Here is a 23,776-nt window from a genome sequence, read left to right on the forward strand (position 1 = left end):
AAAGTTGTTGGCCTAGAAAGTGGGCAACTTGGCACAATCTTGGTATGTCATGGCACATCTCAGCTCTTTTGCTGTTCTCGCCACTTTATTAAACAGTGAACAGAACAGGCAGGTCAGTTAAGGACAACCCTGGTATATCAGATTTACTGTAAGTTAATTCATGCCAGTTTTCTGACATGAGTGATACTAGAAATCTATGCCAGTTCCTTACTGGTATAGATTTTAGTTCAGGTACATCTACATGCACAAGAATTATTATGAGACCAGAGACTCTTTGTAATACTGGCCCATGTTGGATCTGTCAGGTTATGAATTAAGATTGGTGTAAGAATCCTCAATCTTAATAACTTTCAGCTATTTGTTATGCATAAAAAAAAAGAAAATAAATTCTATGGACTTCAGAAATCAAAGATTTCCTTGAGAAAATTTTTATTTCCTTGATTGTCCTTCAGTAGCACAAACAAATAGGACTTGCATAGCAATGAACCAAAAATAATCAGGGTTGGGGTACTGTAGGTGCAGGTGAATGTTGGTCTGGATAACCACATGGCTGCCCTGCAAATTCATTCCAAATATGCTCGGCCCATGAGGTTGATGCAGTTGTTAGAGTGAACCCACATATTCAGTGAGGATTAAGGGTTGCTAATATGGGTTGATTCCATTTCTAATCCAATGGGTCAAATGTCTTGATCAATGTTGGTCTTAGATTAAACCATTGGAAGAAAACTGGGTACACCAAGTCACACATGTCCTTAAAGTATGGCTAATGTAAATGCTACTAACAAGAACGGTTTTAATGTGAGTCTACTTAAAGAGTCTTCTTTCAGTGCTTAAAAGGGATGTTGGGTTTGTGCTGATCTTATCATCTGCAGGTCCCAGGAACGAGCTGGAGTCTGTATTACTAGATATAGATTTACGAGGGCCCTAAAAAAAAAATGTCCCGATCAAATAGTGATGAAAAAACTGGAGTTATCCATGAATAGCTGTGAATTGCACCTTGAGGGTGTTTATTTTGAGATCCTCGTGAAACCCTCTTTGGAGAAACTGAAGAATCCCATTTAGTGAGTGAGATCCTAAACCAGGGAATGAAGGTCTTCCAGACTCCACTGTAGAAAGGTCTCTAAGATGACAGGGTGTTGACTACTTCTACTGACAAATGTAAGGTATTTGCCTTCCACTGGTCAGTCTCCAAGCCGTGAGTTGTATGGTCTGCAATTGAGGATGAGATATTACTTTCTGGGAGATGAGATCTTATATTGAAGGTAGTCTCCAATATCTTCCTCTTGAGAATGGCCACACATGATAGAATCAGATTCTGCTTGGCCACAATGAGATGATGGCTATTATTTTAGTATGATCTTGAAGGATTTTCACTAGAACTTTGGTATTTACCATGTGATGAAGAAACAAGACAAACCAGACCTTTCTTCTAGGAAAGACCTTCTATGGTCAGGGCTTTGGCTGACTGGTGCAGAATGCTTCTACGTTTGCGTTCTCTTTGGTTGCAATACTATCCAAGTTCAGTAAATCCGTGCCCTGTGTTATCTGTGAAAACACGAGCTTTAGAATAGGAATTCCCCTCATGTGAACAGCCCATCCAAATTTCAAGAAATATTCAATTCACATCGAATTTCCTAAAATGGCTTTGCATGGCACTGCACATGTTAGGACATGGGGCAAGGAACTCTGGGAACACGGGATCACCTACAATGCCATGTGTGCAGCCAGGCAGCCCTGTGATGTCACAGCCCTATAAATACCCTCCGCCATCTCGGATTCAGACATTTTCCAGTTTACATAGTGCAGGGAGAGTAGTCAACAGGCGCTAGGGAAAGTGGTAGAAAAGACGTGAAAACTGATCTTTTGATCAATCGAAGTTCAGGGAAAGAGCATTAGAAGTGTAGGGAAAGGATAGAGAGGGATTTATACAGGCTGCTTTTGTTGCACGCCTAACCACTGGCAGGTCCACCTTTGTCGTTGTATCCCGGGGTTGCAAGAACTTTTTAATGACTTCGATGCACTGAATGTGTTTCTTGGTTTTGTTTGACCCAATCATTCCATGCTGGATATCTAGATAGCTGATAGTGAAATAAGTCTATCCTTTATTAGTCCATGCTTGACTGTTTTTTTCTGATTCTGCTTCAATCAGAACTTGCATTTTTTTTGTTGCAAAATATATAATAATACTCCTGGGTTCTGGGAATTCACCTTCTAAACCAAAGGAGTTTCTTCCTATTGTGAAGTGAAACCCAGCTGTCACATTAGTCTTCCATTAAGTCATAAAGGCTGATCCTGGCATCCTCTACATGTCCTGTGTTTGGGTTCTCTGCTCCTTTTCCTGGTTCCTTCCTGATCAGAGATCTGAGAGAGTATAAAACTAAGCATAAATATATAACATGCAACTGTATATACAAGGGAAGGAGGAAAAAAACAGACTATGGCGCCAGCAGAAGACAAGCCAAAAAAAACACGTGTGTGCATAATAACAAGAGACATGGCCATAAGGAGGAACCGCACACCCATGATACTAGCAAATGTAAAACCTTACTGACCATGGTATGTAGAGGGGTCAGGATGGTTGGCCAAGCTCACTGGTGCTTGTTACCTGTAATACATTATGTCTTCTATTCGCATGCATTCATGTCCATCTGCTGTTCTTTCTGGACCAGCGCAAGTGTTTTTACTAAAGGGTTACCCCTTAGTGGTGGCTTGCAATGTGAATATATCACATCTAGTCACACTTACTATACGATAGCATTTGCCATATTTGAAGCTTTTCCTTGCTGGTAAGAGGAGGAAAACATGGCTGCATGTAGCACCATAGCGTCATTGTTTTTTAGGTGTCACCGTTGTCATCCAATCACTCTCCCAAGGATTAGGCAGAAGTCCGGAGGTAGCAAGTACTATGTTCTAGAGATCCTCCAGAAATACCTTAAAAAGAAATTAACAACCTTCAAACTGAGCGTTGTTGACACCCCTTATCGAGCCTGGTAAAATACATCTAAAGGTTCATTCACGCTGAGTATTTTGGCACTGATTCTGGCGCGGGATCCGGATCAGAAGCATGGAAAAAAAAGCCTCTCATTGACTTCAACGGGTTCTGTTTTGTGCGCGGAACCCATTGAAATCAATAAAAGGCTTTTTTTTCCCCCCATTGATTTCAATGGGTTCCGCGTGGAAAACAGAACCCTTTGAAGTCAATGAGAGGCTTTTTTTTCCACTCTGATTCGGATGCGGATTCTGCGCCAGAATCAGCGCCAAAATACTCCGTGTGAATGGACCCTATGATGTAAGAAGTGTCTTTGTTAGAATCACCTAGAGAATAATAATATAAAATATACCGGGGGAAATTTCTTAAGCCCTCCACTCCAGAATTCCAGGATTAAAAAGTCATAAAATAAGGATGTGTGAATTTTAGATTTTTACACCACTCACCAAAATGGGCGCGGATAACATGTCTAGCAGTAGGAACTTTGGATTTATCAATGGCGACTTTCAAAAATTCTCAAAATTGTTGCTGGAGTAAGATTGCGGTGTAGAAGTGAAGTAACCTCTCAAGACAGAAGACTTATACAGTAGATGCCCTAAACAACCACCATGTGATATTTGATAAATTTGGGGCAAATTACACCTACAAAGAATTAATCAAAATTGACCAACTAAGAATTCCCCTTAAAATAAATCTCCTCCATATTTCTGACTCCCACTTGTAGTCTACAGGCCCTAATAGACAGGGCAATTGTCAAGAAGGAATTAGCCGGTCTAGTAATACAGATGAATGAGGAATTTGCTTGTTCATCGGGTGATTTCAGCCAAAAAAATCATGGGTCTGCTGCCAATAGAAACTAGAACGTATATCAGTGGGAATGATCACTTCAGCCTGTCCCCTACATGTCCTCTGTATCAGCCGGTGGAGAACAAGCGCTGATCAGCACGTTCTGAGCTCATTCGGAAATATCTTTCGGTCTAATGGGACCTTACGGATGCTATTGGCTGATTGTTTAATTACTGCTATTTATTCTGCTTCTGTTTGCTGCTACCTAGGACACTAAAACCAATTTGTTTCTACTGAATGACAATCATAAAGCGCCATTAATAAGGGCCACCAAACCCTGATAAATCGGGAGACCCATGTACCCGAAGCCTTTAGTTAATATGGCTCTGGAGCATTGGGATTGTGTACAAAGGGCCATTCTGAAGGGCTTATTGGGGCAAATTCATGGTATCTAACATTTACATAGTTACATAGTTACATAGTTACATAGTAGATGAGGTTGGATAAAGACATCAGTCCATCAAGTCCAACCTATATCCCTACAATCCCTACAGTGTTTATCCAGGGGAAGGCAAAAAACCCCATGAGACTTTTTGTCTTATTTTAAACCATACCGTATTAGTTCATTTTCGGGATCACATTTTGATGCCTATTGGCATCTGTATATATAAAGTCACAATCCTTGTGTAGAAAACCAGGCTCCTTAACTAGCATGACATAAATAATGTCTATAACACATAATGAATTTACACCACTTTTTGGGCAAAATTACAAAGGGGTAAATGGGAGGTTTGCACTTTGTCAAACCTGCACTGATCTAATATAGATAAGTTTTCAATATCAAAACACCCATAAAAACATTTTTGGAATTCACCAGAAAACTGGAATGTGCGTAAAAGTAATGACTGTATATAGTATGCAGAGATCAACTTGGACTACTGAATTACCAGGGGATTTACTGTGGACGAGGTAATGGCATCCAGAGATGTGGCTAATCATTCCAGAGCGCTGTGAAAGACCAGGAATGACCAGGGGCCTAACTTAAGGGTGCGCAGAAGCTATAGTCACACCCTGGTACACGAGGCTTAGGGAACACATGAGGAGTCTCTTCCCAATCCGAGGAGACCAGTACTATAGATGATACATTATAGTTGGGGGGCCTAGTACAGAATTTGCATTGGGTTCCAGTAGCTTAATGGGACTGACAATGGACAAACCTGCCTTGTACCCTTATGTAGGGGGTAGTTTGAGGATAGGATTCCTAGTGAGCATTCTGGTATACAGGAAAGGGAATGAAGCGACATGCTTCCATGATTTAGGTGTTGCCCAGCACCATCCCAGGTACCACCACCAGATAAAAGATGCTTCTTAGTGCCAGTTACCTAGAATTTTACAATTTGGATGAGTATCAATTCTATCTAGTATTACACAGCTTGTATATATGTGATAAAGTACCTTGGTGTAATCCTCTTAAAGGTGGAAGGTGAAGATTCAACTTCAGAAGAAAAGGATATCATCTCTATGGACACACAAAGGACTGTCCGTATCACCAGGAGATTCATAGTGGATGGAAAGGAGATTCAAGTATCCTCATGTAAACGGAAAGCTCAGCCCAGTAACAGAGATGTCAAAGAACGCACGGTTAGGTAAGAATAGTGTGTATATGGCTCTCTCTGGTATGATTCTTATGTCATTTGGGCTATTATTGCTAAATATGCTATATCTGGTGCCAAACCATCACTCCTAGATTGTCTCCTGAAGGTTTTTGCTTTCTTGAGCATCCTACATCATCTACAACCTGAGGTCTCTGTGTATTTCTTCTAGCTACAAAATAATTGTCCAGGATTTAGGGCAAACTCAAGGACAACCATGGTTAGTGTAAAACAAAAAGAACACATTTACCTATCTCCACCACTCCATTGTCTAGACTCTAGTCTCTCCTGTACCGGGACTTGGAGCGCTGGAGGTGGAGAGGCTCGCATGGCTGCTGAGCCCAATCATTTGTCTCTTGAGAGGGACTGATGATGTTACTCACAATATGTCACCAGTTCCTTACCATCAACCACTGAGGCCAATGATATGTTGCAGCGATCATGTGAACCTCTCCAATTCCATTGCAGACAGTCGGCATGGTAGGGAAAGGGACTGGACAACGAAGCACCCAGGATAGATGAATGGCTCATGCCCTAAGCCCTGGAAATAACTTTAATAAGTAAATGTCCCATATAATCAAAGCAAGATGAGATAAGATGCCATATGAATGCGGATTTGTAATTAATGGTTTCATTGAAAAGCACATATCCCTTTAATGCAACCAGAAAACAAATAAGAACTTACAGGAAAATGTCACATGAAATATGCAGTCCAATCTGCATGCAGCATATTATAGAGCAGGAGGAGCTGAGCAGATTGATATATAGGTTTGTGGGGAAAGATTCAGTATATCTTGTCATTTATCAATTTACATCTTTTGCTTTTTCTATAATTAGTTATCTAGTCATGTGGGTGGTGTTTATGACTAATTGACCAATAATCCTGGATAACTGTCGTCGTCCTAATTAATTAGGCTGAGTGCCAGGCAGTGAAGAAGTCACACCACTCTATATGTTGGTATTAGTTCCTCTCTCAACCAACTGACGCAACTTTTATTAAAACAACATGGGGTTAAATAGTAGACGAGAACGGAGGTGATATAACAACAACGTAAGTTTTCATATTCATTCCTTATTGGTATGATACATCTCAATCAAAAAAGTTTAAGCAGTGCCATATATAGCCGGCTACTCCTGGTCCTGCGTGGCAACCTTGGGGAGCCGTCTTCTGGCAGCAAGCCAAGGATTTGTTTTTCTTGCACCCATCTTGGATGCAGGCGCCATCTTATCATATAACATTATACCAGTTTCAAGCATAACTATAATTGACTGACAGCTATCTCAGTATGCACAGTCATAGAGGGGAGGCTAAGTCAGACGTCTCCTATGTCTAGATGACTGTTATTAACAAAAAGCAGCCATATAAATGGATACATGACACGTCTTTTCCCATAAAACTATATATCAGTCTGCTCAGCTCCTCCTGCTCTATAACATGCTGCATGCATGCTGTAACCTTGACTAAGCTAGAAGAAGGCAATACAATTTGTTGAATTATGGCCTAACATGTTCTAACCCTCAGGACAACCACAATTCAATGCCTTAGTTTAGCATATAGACAAAACATGGCTTGTTTCGAGATTATTTGCAAGGTTCACCCGCTAGCTCCACTTCAGACGGAGACAGAGGTGTTAATTATTATACCCTGAGGGATCTTCAGACCCCAGAGAATATTAAGTGGAGGCCCAGTGGCGGTGCAGAGAAATGATAAACACTGATATACATCTTCCTTCACCTCTACTGGGCCCATGGAGTCTGCTACACATTCCCCAGCATCCTCAGACATCTTCTCAGCCTCGTCTGAGATGTCAGGGCCCCGGAGTCACCACCGAGGCTTTATGATTGCATGAACATGTATTGTCATTGGTGAGCCCCCACGTGACTGCTGAGGCCCAATCTCAGGCCTCAGTGGTAACCCCAGGGCCTGTGAATTTACATTAGGGGCCATAAGAGGCCCATAGAGGCATGGAAATGCTCACAACAAATCATGAGGGAGCCCAGGAGAGGTGAGGGAAGGTGAGTATCAGTGCTTATTATTTTTCTACTCCTTCCCGAGCCTCTGCTTGTTAGTTTCATGGGTCTGAAGAGACACCAGAGTATAACTATGATTTGTGGGTGGTGAACCACAAAAATGGAGGCCTCACCTGGACCTGAAATTGTAGGAAATTTGCAATTAATCCATAATGACAAACTGATTTGTGAATCAGTACACATTAACATCATAAATGGGTCCCTACTTGGGATTCATACATCATTTAGGGTGGATACTCTTGATATTGTATGGTCACAAATTCATTTTAATACGTGCAGTGTAGTACCACATTTTTCCAGCAGTGGCCACTGTGGATTTTAGTTGCAGAATGCGTCGTGATCAACTAATCGCCAGCAGATATGTATTTAGTAAATGGGTTACTATATCAGAAATTCCTTCATGACTTTTCATGGCGAATAAACTGGAAGAATAATCCAATGATTATGTTCACCTACAGCCATTTATAATTTTGCAAATATTCCGAATAAAAATTCTCAGTCAAGCATTTTGTGTCTACAGCTCCTATGCAGGCCTATGTGTCGCTCTGATTTCAGACGACTGTGTAGTCACGTGTTATTCCCTTCCATCTGTTCCCTACATTTTGCAAATATCCATTCTGAAGGTTAGCAAGAAGACGTCTGCTGTAGACCCACTTTCCATTAAAATAGACTCTTTTACAACTTGAACAATTCAGTTGGAGATTGTACTTTTATTTCCCCTCCCGTTGCGGCAATAGGGAGGAGGGGGGGATGCCCCGCGGTCTTTAATGGTGAACCCGAACTTAAAAGAACAGTTTTACACTCGGTTTAATGAACGGGTCTTTGATATCTACGGGAGTTGATGCTCGTGTCCTCTGTAAGCGACCGCTCACGATACGGAAGCTAAAATCCTGACTGACATTTGCATTAACGGAGCAATGAATTGACATGTGGCATTTTTTTATAGTGTTCCGGACCACAAAATGGCTGACTTCATTGTGTGTAAGCGACAGGTGCATTCTTAAATGTACTTGGCAATTAGATAGTAAAGACGTCAACCAGATGAATATTCATGAGAATGCAGTCTATAAATTCTTTAGAAACTAATGACATCACAGATGCTTCCTTTAATGGTAATGTTTCCAAGGGAATTATTAAGCTGTATTGTCGGGAAAAATTGGTTTAGTCCACAAAATGGCTGCTTCCACTGTGTGTAGGCACGGGGTTCACGTTCATCACGACTAGAAGCATCGACCTGTAGCTCTCAAGGTAGGGGATGACTGCAGCTCCTCGCGCGCTCTGCCAGCCTGTAGCATCACTACGATACTTGGCAGCAGAATCTTCATCCTGCACATGAAATGTTCCTTTTAATATATTCTGCAGGCGCCAGGAGCTACAGCAGCTGAGAGTGCTGCAGAAAGAAGAGATGAAAGCACAGAGCCAGCTGGAGCAGCGAATGCAAAGAGAGAGGGAGATCATGTTCCGACACATTGAACAGGAGATTATAGTAAGTGGGGTGACAAGACAATGCTCTACTGGAAGCTGGAGACAATGGGGTGGGCTGGGGCACTCGGTAGGACAGGCGTAAACTGTTGGCAGACACCTTCTGCTGGAGGTCAAGCCGTAACTGCCCACAGGCATCCCCTTTATGACTTATTGATGGCATGAGGGATTTAATATGGACGGCAGGGATACATGCTTGCAATGCTAATGTCTACTGCTTGACTTAACACTTTAATTGCTAAGGACATATTGCTCGGGACGCATTGTCGATGTTCTCACATCAAGGTCTGTGTGTTCTTTCAGAGTAAAAAGCAGTATTATGAGCGAGAGATCGAGGCCTTGGAGAGACAGATGGAACAGGGACGAGCGCGGAGAGAGCAAGAGCACACCAACCGCCTGCAGCAAGATGCCCTCCGTATCAAGGCTCAGCATCAGAAAGAGAGGAACAAGAAGAAACTGGAGTTAAAAGACAAAAGGCAAGAGGTAAATGGGCTTTGTCAACTGCCCTGCTCTGCCACAGCTAGCACGAAATCTAAAATATATTGTACCCATGTGTGGCTTAAAGTCATAGCTATTATCTGTCGGATCACGTCAGCCAATTGTTCTAAAAGTACAATACATATTGGCTGTTGGGAAAGAGTGTGGGTGGAGAAAATCGACTTCCCAGAAGGCACCATATGGAGAGAGGAAGAAAATGTGTCAATGTATTAGAAGTATAAAATATCTGAATATTAATTGACATATCCCAGGCTTTCCCTTCGTGATGTTCCACAATCCTTCGGAGATGGGGTTGCACGGTGATAATATTATGCAGAGATCTCATAGGCCAAGTGTCTGCTGCTACCGGGGAAGAGCAGGGGATTGAATGGGAATGTAACCTATTATGGGTTACTATAGAACTGGCCCATCTGGGGATGTAGACATAACACTGGGATTCAGGTATATCAGTCCTAAAACCAGTAGTGAGATTGGTAACTAATACGGGTGATAAGGCCATGGCAATATGGAGTATCCAAAGCCAGGTCTTATGTCAATCCAGCTCTTTCACTATAAGCATTACTACAACCATTCTTACTGGACTTGACGTTTTCATAGAGAATCATGTCACATTTTTATTCCGTTCCTTACCCTTAGGTGGAATTCCCTTGTCCACGGTCACCATCAGATATTTTAGGGTACCATAGGGTTACATAATCACAATCCAATGTTATTGCTCACAACTATTGATCAAGTGTTCATGATGTACAAAAGAAACATCTTCTACATCTCTCCATTACCTGTATATCACATAATATATACAATTGCTATAAATGTAAAGATTATTGCACGTAGGACTTCCCATTATAGTCAATGGTGTCTGTCGGGCTCTGCATGCCACCGCTGTTTTAGCAGCCGTTGTTTGGGTCCACTTTCCCGAACAATGGAAAGACGATGCTAGTGTGAACCCAGTCTGAGAACTATTCACTTATTTACTATGATTACAGATAAGGGCGCGTTCACATCAGCATTGTTTAATTTGCTCTTATAGTCCATCATAGGAGCAGAAGAACAGAATAAACACTAAAAAAATATGTCCAATAACGGACTTCGTTGGACCCCATTGACTATAAAGGTGCCAGTCCGGTATCCATTATTGTCTCCCTAATATTACTAGGCAAAAAAAAAAAGTTGGACTTGCTGGCCTCTGCACCAGACAGACTCCCTTAGGGATACAACAGTTTTCTGAGTAACAGTTCTAGTTCACCAGCTATTTAATAATCCTATAGAGTTTAATCCTAAAATATACCTGTACAGGTAACTTCTGCTTTACTCCTACAATCCTAAATCTATGGTTGCCTGTATACAGGTGTATACACCTTCCACAGTCACTTTTACAATGGTGTTGTTTTACTTTGATGTTCCTCCCATGGTGGTCAGGAGACAGATGGATTCCTTGTTTGGCCGTGCCCTTCTTGACTATGCGTCCATCCTCCTATACTGTGTATGTACATGCTGTTATTATTGCACACATAGGACATATGGTGAATAGGATGTTATAAGGGAGTCGGTCAGCAATAAATTGGGTACAAACCTAGTCCCGGTACTTTGTAGAGTTTCCAAATATGCTTTGGCTATTCAGCTTTTCATGTACAAAGTTTAATTGAGATGGGGCAACACGGTGGCTCAGTGGTTAGCGCTGCAGCCTTGCAGTGCTGGAGTCCTGGGTTCGAATCCTGCCAGGAACAACATCTGCAAGGAGTTTGTATGTTCTCCCCATGTTTGCGTGGATTTCCTCCCATTCTACAAAGACATACTTAAATGGGAAAAAAAATGTACATTGTGATCCCTATATGGGGCTCACAATCTATATTATTAAAAAGAAAAAGTTTAATTGAGATGAAAATTAGGGTGAAAATGCTTTGTTCAGGAACCTGGAGTGGAATCAGAAACCCAGGCAAGCAAGACACGTCCCCAAAACACTTTCCTGCTCCATTTTGCATACAAATAAAACAATGCTTCCATGACAATGGGGCCCCAAAACTGAATAACAGGGGCACATCTGGTATCTGTAGAATCCCCTCTATAAAATACTGGGATTAGGTTTATATTGCTGATAGACTCGCTCTAAAGGTTATTAAAGAAATAGACCCTGGTGGGAAGTCATTAATAATAATAATACATTTTATTTATATAGCGCCAACATATTCCACAGCGCTGTACAATTTGTAGGGTTCAAATACAGACAGAAAGATACATTACAAAGAAAGTCCTTTCACACAATGGGACTGAGGGCCCTGCTCGCAAGAGCTTACAATCTATGAGGTCATTGATTTCATAGTCAGGTCTAGATAGGGTTGACTACTGTTGAACCTTTGGGGACTTAGTTTTGTGACCACGCCATGGCCCATTGGAGATGCCGGGGTGGGCCAGTCCAACGCCAATTGACAAAGTCTATCAGTCGATAGATAGATAGATAGATAGATAGATAGATAGATAGATAGATAGATAGATATTCAGTCGATATTGTGTCTGTAAAACGTTTCCTTAATCCTCTACTATGGCTTGTTTTAGCATTTTTGGCAAGGATACAGCTTCTCATTGCAGAATAGGGAATTTTACAGGAATGGCTCCCTGGGAAAAAGCATATAAACTAGCTCTCCTCCAGACAGATAAACCTCTCTAGTGCCACCTATAGGTGATATCTAGAGATGGAAACACACCATCATAGATGCAGAAATAATCCCTCCCACTGATCCCCTCCATTCTGAGATACATTGGACTACTGAAAGCTTATTTTTGTTACAGGAGAGATTTCTTGTAGAACAGCAGCAGGAGCTGAACTCGGCTTTGCAGAAAGTAGTCAATGAACATAAGAAGAAAGTCATGAGTATAGAGCGAGAAAACCTCTGTAAGCTCCACAGCCTCAAAAAAGGTAAGACCCCAGGGGTGACGCCATAGAGGAATATTTGGTCTCCAATAGTTGATATCAAAAAATTTGTGTTTTTTTTTTTTTATTTTTGGTGGTGGAGGGGTGACTTGTTGTTTGCAAAGATGCCTATGCCCAAAAAGGTTATTGGTGTCTACAAACATGTGATAAGCCAAACCATTTACATTCTTCTATGTCCAAAATATTGGAGCCCACCGACCCCTCTCTTTCCATTTAACCCTATACTGTTGAATTCTCTCTGTTCTTCCTGCAGCCCGAGAATCTGTCATTCTTAGACTAGAAGAGCGACATCTACAGGAGAAATATCAGCTTTTCCGACATCAGGTGATAGAACAATACGCTCTGCAGAAGCATCAGCTGCGCAAAAGGCATGAGAAGGTAAAAATTCATTATTACTCACAGAGCGATGGAAATAACGGCTGCTACTTTATATTGTGCTGATGCCAGGATGCTAAACAAAGAAACTAGGCTACCAAGGGTTCAGGCACAAAAGTCTATTTCCAGTTTAACCCCATAAACACCACCATTTAAAGCTTTATGGGAAAAAAAGGGATTTTTGCTTTTCTTCCTTTTTTATGCCCAATAATATTTTAATTCCTAATATATTAAAGTGACGGGGTGTCTAATAGGTACTAACCATGAAACATATAGCCATGTTAGGCCCCGGGCAACCCATAGCAGGGATGCTGATGGCATCCAAGGGGTTAACAGCTGGGATCACAGTTATTGGCCATTGGTGCAGGATATCGGCAATATGTTATTGCTGATGGAGCAGCTGCTGCGGGACATTTGGGCTCCCTCACTGTACAAAGTGTAGCGACGGCTTTAGGTACTGCAGCACTGCCCTACTGATGTCACTCACCTATTGATGGAGAGTGATCAGCACAGCTCTCAACACGCAAAGATTACCATGAACCATATTGTTTCAGTATAACTGCATTGCAGGGGTCTCAGGTAGGACCCTCACACATCTAATATTGAATTTGATGGCCTACCTTAAAGGGGTTGTCCAGGGAGTATTTATTCATTTAATTGGTTCCGAGGATGCTTTTGATGGAATCGGGGATGACCCAAGATCATGTGATTAGATGCAGCAATCGGCTCCCTGGGTCGCTCCACCCCCTATTAATTACCAATGTTATGGGGGCTGACTGGCTATAGTATATTAATTAATTACCTGTGAGAAGGAGGAGGGGCAGAGCTGTCTCTGATCACATGATCTGGGGGGAAGGGGGTGGAGGTGAGGTGGCTGGAACCCCCAGGTCCTTCAAAAGTATCTCAAGGACCAGGTACATGAATAATTACTCCACGGAAATGTATTAGCATCCCTCAGTAAAAAAAAAAAAAAAAAAGCACTGCGGAAAAAAACATGGCAGTAACATATTGTGGTTCTTCCCGTAGCGCTTTAGACAAAGATTGCAGAGGTTTCCTCTGTGGACTTTCTGTTTCAGTTATACGTATGCGGAAACCGCTGGCGTTTTTGTAGGCATACTCGACATACTGCGTTTTCCAAAACCTCACTGGTTTTGGAAATCACCACACGTCTGTAGCGCGGTTTTTACCACAAAGTGGGCATGGCATTTACTAAAATCGCACCCACTTTTTTTTATGTAGATTGTGAGCCCCATATAATAGGGATCACAATATACATTTATTTTCCTATCAATATGTCTTTGTAGAATGGGAGGAAATCCACACAAACACGGGGAGAACATACAAACTCCTTGCAGATGTTGTTCCTGGCAGGATTTGAACCCAGGACTCCAGCGCTGCAAGGCTACAGTGCTAACCAATGAGCCACCGTGTTGCCCCAAAATCCCACTCACTTTGTGCTGACTGTTAAACACCACGTGAGGCCCCCAGTCTAAGGATAGGCCATCAGAAAGGTTTTATTGATCTTCCTTTATGTCCCGCTAGGGGACTTCAACGTAATATTTTTGATTCCTAATATATTAATAAATTGACATGCCTATTAGACTGTACCCAAGAAACATACAGCCATGTTGGGTCCATTGCAACCCATAGTAGAGACACTTCAGAGTTATTGGCCATTGATGCAGGGTGTCAGCAGTATCATACAGGTGTAGGGCAGGTGTAGCTACTGTGCTCGACTATCCTTGAACAGAACATGTATCCTAGGTTCACATTGACACGGTTTTCCACCTCAAATACCTCGCCAAATACAGGCCCTGTGGAACCCCCAGCAGAAAGCTGAACAGCTTTGGCTTTCTGTCCCAGGTTTGCAGGCTAAGTAGCATCAGACACAAACGGGTTAAGCAATGTGGGTTTTGCACTGTAGTTTCTGCAGCTGAATCCATGGACTATTAAACAGGGTACTTGTTTCTTAAATGTGCTGAAAACAATGGTTGGCAGACTCCGGCTGGTTTTTGGAGCTCATTTTGCAGCAGAATTCATGTGAAAATTCAATTCCAAATTCCTGCATGTAAACAGACCCCTAGGGCATGATGTGGCAAGTCCTATCTGCTTATGCTGTAAATTTATGGCGCAGTTTGGGACAGGATTGAAGAAAAAAACCACATAACCATCCTCTCCTACCCAAGTTGTGTCTAGGCAATATGCTGATCCCTACAAAACCTTACACTAAGTAGAAGAAATCCTTCCCAACATTATAAATCCCAACATCTTACAAGAATGACATCCAGGCCTATCTTTAAATTGTTCCAATATCTTGATATTGAGTTCTCGGTATCGTCACTGCTTTAACAGTAAAGAATCCTCCTCTATGATAAGGTTAGTAAAGAAAGTTGGACATCATAGAAGGTGCAGAATATTAACTGTATTTCCATCCACCCCAGGAAATGGAGAGGCTCAAACACTATCAGGGAATCTTGTTGGAAGAGTTGAAGAGTCAGCAGCTACAAGAGAAGGTACGGAGCCAAAAAGCCCAGCGTACAGAAGCTAGAAACCGCCAGACCATGTTCAAAGAGCGACTGAAAAACCAAGGGCTGAGCGCTTCAGTACAGAAAGAACGGAACAAGCAGGTGAATAAAATAGAATCATTCATCCGGCAAATTGTTAGAATCTCTATTCATATTTTCACTCGAATTCTATTCACGGTGAAGCCAGGTGAGCTCCGCAGGCGTTGTCTTCTCGCTTACCCAAGCTTTTAGATGGTAAGCCTGCCTGAATACACAGTGACGTATTAATTGATCCCATTTTGCTGCCTAGTTAGGAAAATTTGCTCTTCATTACTGTGAGAAAGCATAATGGCAGTCAACGTGGGAGACATTATGGCGGCCGCATTATGCACCATCAATTAACTTGCTTTCAAAGAACAAGAAAGCTGTGGCTCTAGCGCCACCTGTTGGGAAGTATCAGTCCTATAAGTCAATGCCCAATGTTTAATCAGATCTATTTTTAACAAGTAATATATCTGTGAATTGGCTGAACAGAATTTCTATGTAGGAGTCCTAGAAGTAAGACTTTACCTCTTTAGCTACAGTTGCAACCCAGTTGAATGCATGAGTACAAACCTGTACATACCCATCACTGAATAGTTAAAATCAATCATGAACGCTACAGAAAGTCGCAATGTGACCCTGGCTTTATACAGATCTAAATTCACAGGTAGCATGGAAGCCAAACCGGACAGCTGTTTCTGCATCTTTGCCCTTCATCAGTGCAATGTAGAGCACTGTTTTTGGGATAAGCGTGTTCATTTACTTCTTAAAGAGGACCGTTCACGTTCTTTGGCACCGGCAGTGTGAAAGCTGACGGTACGCGGAATTCAGTGCACTGTCAGCTTTGTTGGTATGCGCCCTGTTGCCAGAGATATCAATGCCATTATTTTTTGGCACCAATATCCCTTCAGTGTCAGAAGGATGGGGATTGCAGGATAGGATTATGCTGCCGGTGCCAGAGAACGTCCTCTTTAAGGCCCCACGGAACGACCCACAGCTAAAACGCGATGTGCGAAAAACCGCAACGGCAATGCATCACGGTTCTTCCCGCAGGGCTTTAAACGGAAAGTTCTCTGAGTTTTCCTCCGCATACTTTCTGTTACAGTCATATCTATGGAGAAACCGCTGGTGTTTCCGTAGATGTAATTGACATGCTACGAGTTCCAAATCCGCGCCAGTTTTGAAAATCGCGGCGTCCGCACCGCGATTTTTACCACAAAGTGGGCATTGGATTCGCTTGAATCCCATCCTCTTTTCCTGTACTATAAAATGCCACGATTTTTCCCGCAGTGTTTCCAGCCCCTCCTAAGGCTGTATTACACAGACAGATGTTGGCCTTCACGAGTGTCCATCAACAAGAAACACATTCACCATCACTCGTTTGCATTGGTCTGATTACACAAGCCGATGCAGCAAACTGAAGGGGGAAGGAACGATCTCTACTCCAATGTTTGCTCCCCTATTCGGCTACATGTCTTATCAGGAGCCTTGCCCTGACTATACAGGACAATGTGCTGCCGATAATCCTGTATAAAATATGAGATCGGCCGACCAGTCAATGTTTTCTTATTCTTAGGAGCGCTCTTTGATGATAATTAGAGATGAGCGAACAGTGTTCTATCGAACTCATGTTCGATCGGATATTAGGCTGTTCGGCATGTTCGAATCGAATCGAACACCGCGTGGTAAAGTGCGCCATTACTCGATTCCCCTCCCACCTTCCCTGGCGCCTTTTTTGCTCCAATAACAGCGCTGGGTAGGTGGGACAGGAACTACGACACCGGTGACGTTGAAAAAAGTAGGCAAAACCCATTGGCTGCCGAAAACATGTGACCTCTAATTTAAAAGAACAGCGACGCCCAGCTTCGCGTCATTCTGAGCTTGCAATTCACCGAGGACGGAGGTTTCCGTCCAGCTAGCTAGGGCTTAGATTCTGGGTAGGCAGGGACAGGCTAGGATAGGAAGGAGAAGACAACCAACAGCTCTTGTAAGAGCTAAATTCCAGGGAGAAGCTTGTCAGTGTAACGTGGCACTGACGGGCTCAATCGCCGCAACCCAGCTTTCCCAGGATCCTGAATGGAATACACTGTCAGTGTATTCCCGTATACCCGATATATACCCCGATACCCGTTCCAACGGTGTGCCCCCCCACCTTCACCCCAGAAATACCCTGCAAGTCCCCTAGCAATAGAATTGGGGCTATATACACCCACAATTTTTACTACTGGTATACAGTGCCATTGTCTGACTGGGAATTCAAAGAATATATTGGGAATACAAATACCCTCATTTCTTGCTACTGCCATATAGTGCCAGTTTCTGACTGGTAATTCAAAGAATATATTGGGGTTACGTGCACCCACAATTTTTACTACTGGTATACAGTGCCATTGTCTGACTGGGAATTCAAAGAATATATTGGGAATACAAATACCCTCATTTCTTGCTACTGCCATATAGTGCCAGTGTCTGACTGGGAATTCAAAGAATATATTGGGGTTACGTGCACCCACAATTTTTACTACTGGTATACAGTGCCATTGTCTGACTGGGAATTCAAAGAGTATATTGGGAATACAAATACCCTCATTTCTTGCTACTGCCATATAGTGCCAGTTTCTGACTGGGAATTCAAAGAATATATTGGGGTTACGTGCACCCACAATTTTTACTACTGGTATACAGTGCCATTGTCTGACTGGGAATTCAAAGAGTATATTGGGAATACAAATACCCTCATTTCTTGCTACTGCCATATAGTGCCAGTTTCTGACTGGGAATTCAAAGAATATATTGGGGTTACGTGCACCCACAATTTTTACTACTGGTATACAGTGCCATTGTCTGACTGGGAATTCAAAGAATATATTGGGGTTATAAATACCCTCATTTCTTGCTACTGCCATATAGTGCCAGTTTCTGACTGGGAATTCAAAGAATATATTGGGGTTACGTGCACCCACAATTTTTACTACTGGTATACAGTGCCATTGTCTGACTGGGAATTCAAAGAATATATTGGGGTTATAAATACCCTCATTTCTTGCTACTGCCATATAGTGCCAGTTTCTGACTGGTAATTCAAAGAATATATTGGGGTTACGTGCACCCACAATTTTTACTACTGGTATACAGTGCCATTGTCTGACTGGGAATTCAAAGAGTATATTGGGAATACAAATACCCTCATTTCTTGCTACTGCCATATAGTGCCAGTGTCTGACTGGGAATTCAAAGAATATATTGGGGTTACGTGCACCCACAATTTTTACTACTGGTATACAGTGCCATTGTCTGACTGGGAATTCAAAGAGTATATTGGGAATACAAATACCCTCATTTCTTGCTACTGCCATATAGTGCCAGTTTCTGACTGGGAATTCAAAGAATATATTGGGGTTACGTGCACCCACAATTTTTACTACTGGTATACAGTGCCATTGTCTGACTGGGAATTCAAAGAGTATATTGGGAATACAAATACCCTCATTTCTTGCTACTGCCATATAGTGCCAGTTTCTGACTGGGAATTCAAAGAATATATTGGGGTTACGTGCACCCACAATTTTTACTACTGGTATACAGTGCCATTGTCTGACTGGGAATTCAAAGAATATATTGGGGTTATAAATACCCTCATTTCTTGCTACTGCCATATAGTGCCAGTTTCTGACTGGGAATTCAAAGAATATATTGGGGTTACGTGCACCCACAATTTTTACTACTGGTATACAGTGCCATTGTCTGACTGGGAATTCAAAGAGTATATTGGGAATACAAATACCCTCATTTCTTGCTACTGCCATATAGTGCCAGTTTCTGACTGGAAATTCAAAGAATATATTGGGGTTACGTGCACCCACAATTTTTACTACTGGTATACAGTGCCATTGTCTGACTGGGAATTCAAAGAATATATTGGGGTTATAAATACCCTCATTTCTTGCTACTGCCATATAGTGCCAGTTTCTGACTGGGAATTCAAAGAATATATTGGGGTTACGTGCACCCACAATTTTTACTACTGGTATACAGTGCCATTGTCTGACTGGGAATTCAAAGAGTATATTGGGAATACAAATATCCTCATTTCTTGCTACTGCCATATAGTGCCAGTTTCTGACTGGGAATTCAAAGAATATATTGGGGTTACGTGCACCCACAATTTTTACTACTGGTATACAGTGCCATTGTCTGACTGGGAATTCAAAGAGTATATTGGGAATACAAATACCCTCATTTCTTGCTACTGCCATATAGTGCCAGTTTCTGACTGGGAATTCAAAGAATATATTGGGGTTACGTGCACCCACAATTTTTACTACTGGTATACAGTGCCATTGTCTGACTGGGAATTCAAAGAATATATTGGGGTTATAAATACCCTCATTTCTTGCTACTGCCATATAGTGCCAGTTTCTGACTGGGAATTCAAAGAATATATTGGGGTTACGTGCACCCACAATTTTTACTACTGGTATACAGTGCCATTGTCTGACTGGGAATTCAAAGAATATATTGGGGTTATAAATACCCTCATTTCTTGCTACTGCCATATAGTGCCAGTTTCTGACTGGTAATTCAAAGAATATATTGGGGTTACGTGCACCCACAATTTTTACTACTGGTATACAGTGCCATTGTCTGACTGGGAATTCAAAGAGTATATTGGGAATACAAATACCCTCATTTCTTGCTACTGCCATATAGTGCCAGTGTCTGACTGGGAATTCAAAGAATATATTGGGGTTACGTGCACCCACAATTTTTACTACTGGTATACAGTGCCATTGTCTGACTGGGAATTCAAAGAATATATTGGGGTTATAAATACCCTCATTTCTTGCTACTGCCATATAGTGCCAGTTTCTGACTGGGAATTCAAAGAATATATTGGGGTTACGTGCACCCACAATTTTTACTACTGGTATACAGTGCCATTGTCTGACTGGGAATTCAAAGAATATATTGGGGTTATAAATACCCTCATTTCTTGCTACTGCCATATAGTGCCAGTTTCTGACTGGTAATTCAAAGAATATATTGGGGTTACGTGCACCCACAATTTTTACTACTGGTATACAGTGCCATTGTCTGACTGGGAATTCAAAGAGTATATTGGGAATACAAATACCCTCATTTCTTGCTACTGCCATATAGTGCCAGTGTCTGACTGGGAATTCAAAGAATATATTGGGGTTACGTGCACCCACAATTTTTACTACTGGTATACAGTGCCATTGTCTGACTGGGAATTCAAAGAGTATATTGGGAATACAAATACCCTCATTTCTTGCTACTGCCATATAGTGCCAGTTTCTGACTGGGAATTCAAAGAATATATTGGGGTTACGTGCACCCACAATTTTTACTACTGGTATACAGTGCCATTGTCTGACTGGGAATTCAAAGAGTATATTGGGAATACAAATACCCTCATTTCTTGCTACTGCCATATAGTGCCAGTGTCTGACTGGGAATTCAAAGAATATATTGGGGTTACGTGCACCCACAATTTTTACTACTGGTATACAGTGCCAATTTCTAACTAGGAATTCAAAATGCGCAAGGCTCCCGGAAAGGGACGTGGACGAGGCCGTGGGCGAGGTCGGGGGAATGGTTCTGGGGAGCAAGGTAGCAGTGAAGCCACAGGGCGTCCCGTGCCTACTCCTGTGGGGCAGCAAGCATTGCGCCACTCCACAGTGCCAGGGTTGCTTGCCACATTAACTAAACTGCAGGGTACAAACCTTAGTAGGCCCGAGAACCAGGAACAGGTCTTGCAATGGCTGTCAGAGAACGCTTACAGCACATTGTCCAGCAGCCAGTCAGACTCTGCCTCCTCTCCTCCTATTACCCAACAGTCTTGTCTTCCTTCCTCCCAAAATTCCGAAGCTTTACAGAACAATAACCCAAACTGTCCCTGCTCCCCAGAGCTGTTCTCCGCTCCTTTCATTGTCCCTCAACCTGCCTCTCCACGTCACGATTCCACGAACCTAACAGAGGAGCATCTGTATCCAGATGCTCAAACACTAGAGTCTCCTCCATCTCCGTTCGATTTGGTGGTGGATGACCAGCAACCCACCCTCATCGACGATGATGTGACGCAGTTGCCGTCAGGGCATCCAGTTGACCGGCGCATTGTGCGGGAGGAGGAGATGAGACAGGAGTTGGAAGAGGAAGTGGTGGATGATGAGGACACTGACCCGACCTGGACAGGGGGGATGTCAAGCGGGGAAAGTAGTGTGGATGTTGAGGCAGGTGCAGCACCAAAAAGGGTAGCTAGAGGCAGAGGCAGAGGTCAGCAGCTTAGGCGAAGCCAGGCCACACCCGGAATCTCCCAAGATGTTCCAGTTCGTACCCAGCCCCGAAAAACTCCCACCTCGAGGGCACGTTTCTCGAAGGTGTGGAGTTTTTTCAAGGAATGCGCCGAGGACAGATATAGTGTTGTCTGCACAATTTGCCTCTCGAAATTGATTAGGGGCTCTGAGAAGAGCAACCTGTCCACCACTTCAATGCGCCGTCATTTGGAATCCAAGCACTGGAATCAGTGGCAGGCAGCAACGGCAGGACAAAGGCCGACTGCCGTTCACGCCACTGCCACTGCCTCTGCCTCTGCCTCTGCCACTGCCACTGCTGACTGTGCTGGCGATGCACTCCAGAGGACGAGCCAGGACACCACTTCATCTGCCTCCGCCACTTTGTTGACTTCTACCTCATCCTCCCCTGGTCCTGTCTTATCTCCTTCTCCTGCACCATCAAAGGCACCATCAGGCGTTTCTTTACAACAACCCACCATCTCTCAGACATTGGAGCGGCGGCAGAAATACACTGCTAACCACCCACACGCGCAAGCCTTGAACGCCAACATCGCTAAACTGCTGGCCCAGGAGATGTTGGCGTTCCGGCTTGTTGAAACTCCCGCCTTCCTGGACCTGATGGCAACTGCGGCACCTCGCTATGCCGTCCCTAGCCGTCACTACTTCTCCCGGTGTGCCGTCCCCGCCTTGCACCAGCACGTGTCACTCAACATCAGGCGGGCCCTTAGTTCCGCGCTTTGCACAAAGGTCCACTTGACCACCGACGCGTGGACAAGTGCATGCGGACAGGGACGCTACATTTCACTGACGGCACACTGGGTGAATGTAGTTGAGGCTGGGACTGCTTCCCAAACTGGCCCGGTGTACCTCGTCTCCCCGCCTAACATTCCTGGCAGGGACACGAGAAGAACACCCCCCTCCTCCTCCTCCTCCTCTACCGCCTCCTCCTCCGCCACCGCCTCCTCCTCCGCCACCGCCTCCTCCTCCGCTGTTAGATTGACCCCAGCTACGAGTTGGAAACGTTGCAGCACTGGCGTTGGTAGACGTCAGCAGGCTGTGCTGAAGCTGATCAGCTTGGGGGACAGACAGCACACTGCCTCCGAGGTGAGGGATGCCCTCCTCGATGAGACGGCAATATGGTTTGAGCCGCTGCACCTGGGCCCAGGCATGGTCGTTTGTGATAACGGCCGGAACCTGGTAGCAGCTCTGGAGCTTGCCGGACTCCAACATGTTCCATGCCTGGCCCACGTCTTCAACCTAGTGGTGCAACGTTTCCTAAAGAGCTACCCCAATGTTCCAGAGCTACTGGTGAAAGTGCGGCGCATGTGCGCCCACTTTCGCAAGTCGACAGTAGCCGCTGCTAGCTTAAAATCTCTCCAGCAACGCCTGCATGTGCCACAACACCGGCTTTTGTGCGACGTCCCCACACGCTGGAACTCAACGTTTCAGATGTTGAATAGAGTGGTTGAGCAGCAGAGACCTTTGATGGAATACCAGCTACAAAACCCTAGGGTGCCACAAAGTCAGCTGCCTCAGTTTCACATCCATGAGTGGCCATGGATGAGAGACCTTTGTGACATCCTACGGGTCTTTGAGGAGTCCACAAGGAGGGTGAGCTCTGAGGATGCGATGGTGAGCCTTACAATCCCGCTCTTGTGTGTTCTGAGAGAATCCCTGATTGACATCAGGGATAACTCAGATCACACAGAGGAGTTAGGGATAGCATCCGATCCGTCACAGCTGGAGAGTAGGTCCACACATCTGTCCGCTTCACTGCGTTTAATGGAGGAGGAGGAGGAGGAGGAGGAGGAAGAAGAGTTGTCCGATGATGTGATGGTGATACAGGAGGCTTCCGGGCAACTTCGAATCGTCCCATTGTTGCAGCGCGGATGGGTAGACATGGAGGATGAGGAGGAAATGGAGATTGAACTTTCCGGTGGGGCCAGAGGAGTCATGCCAACTAACACTGTGGCAGACATGGCTGAGTTCATGTTGGGGTGCTTTACAACCGACAAGCGTATTGTCAAAATCATGGAGGACAACCAGTACTGGATCTTTGCTATCCTTGACCCCCGGTATAAAAACAACATCTCGTCTTTTATTCCGGTAGAGGGGAGGGCCAATCGCATCAATGCTTGCCACAGGCAATTGGTGCAGAATATGATGGAGAT

The 23,776-nt window shown here is 43.6% G+C and overlaps 1 protein-coding gene across 1 annotated transcript in view; it reads left to right on the top strand.

Annotated features, from left to right (window-relative positions):
- LOC142202664 (uncharacterized) overlaps positions 1-23,776 on the top strand; it is a 56,466-nt gene that overhangs the window by 19,420 nt on the left and 13,270 nt on the right. The window contains exons 10-15 of the mRNA XM_075272908.1: positions 5,252-5,421; positions 8,821-8,944; positions 9,244-9,423; positions 12,226-12,352; positions 12,621-12,745; positions 15,184-15,369. Of these exons, the coding sequence (XP_075129009.1) occupies positions 5,252-5,421; positions 8,821-8,944; positions 9,244-9,423; positions 12,226-12,352; positions 12,621-12,745; positions 15,184-15,369 (912 nt within the window). The remainder of the gene's footprint in view (positions 1-5,251; positions 5,422-8,820; positions 8,945-9,243; positions 9,424-12,225; positions 12,353-12,620; positions 12,746-15,183; positions 15,370-23,776) is intronic.

Source organism: Leptodactylus fuscus, chromosome 5 (assembly GCF_031893055.1).
Source record: "Leptodactylus fuscus isolate aLepFus1 chromosome 5, aLepFus1.hap2, whole genome shotgun sequence".
Taxonomy (NCBI): domain Eukaryota; kingdom Metazoa; phylum Chordata; class Amphibia; order Anura; family Leptodactylidae; genus Leptodactylus; species Leptodactylus fuscus.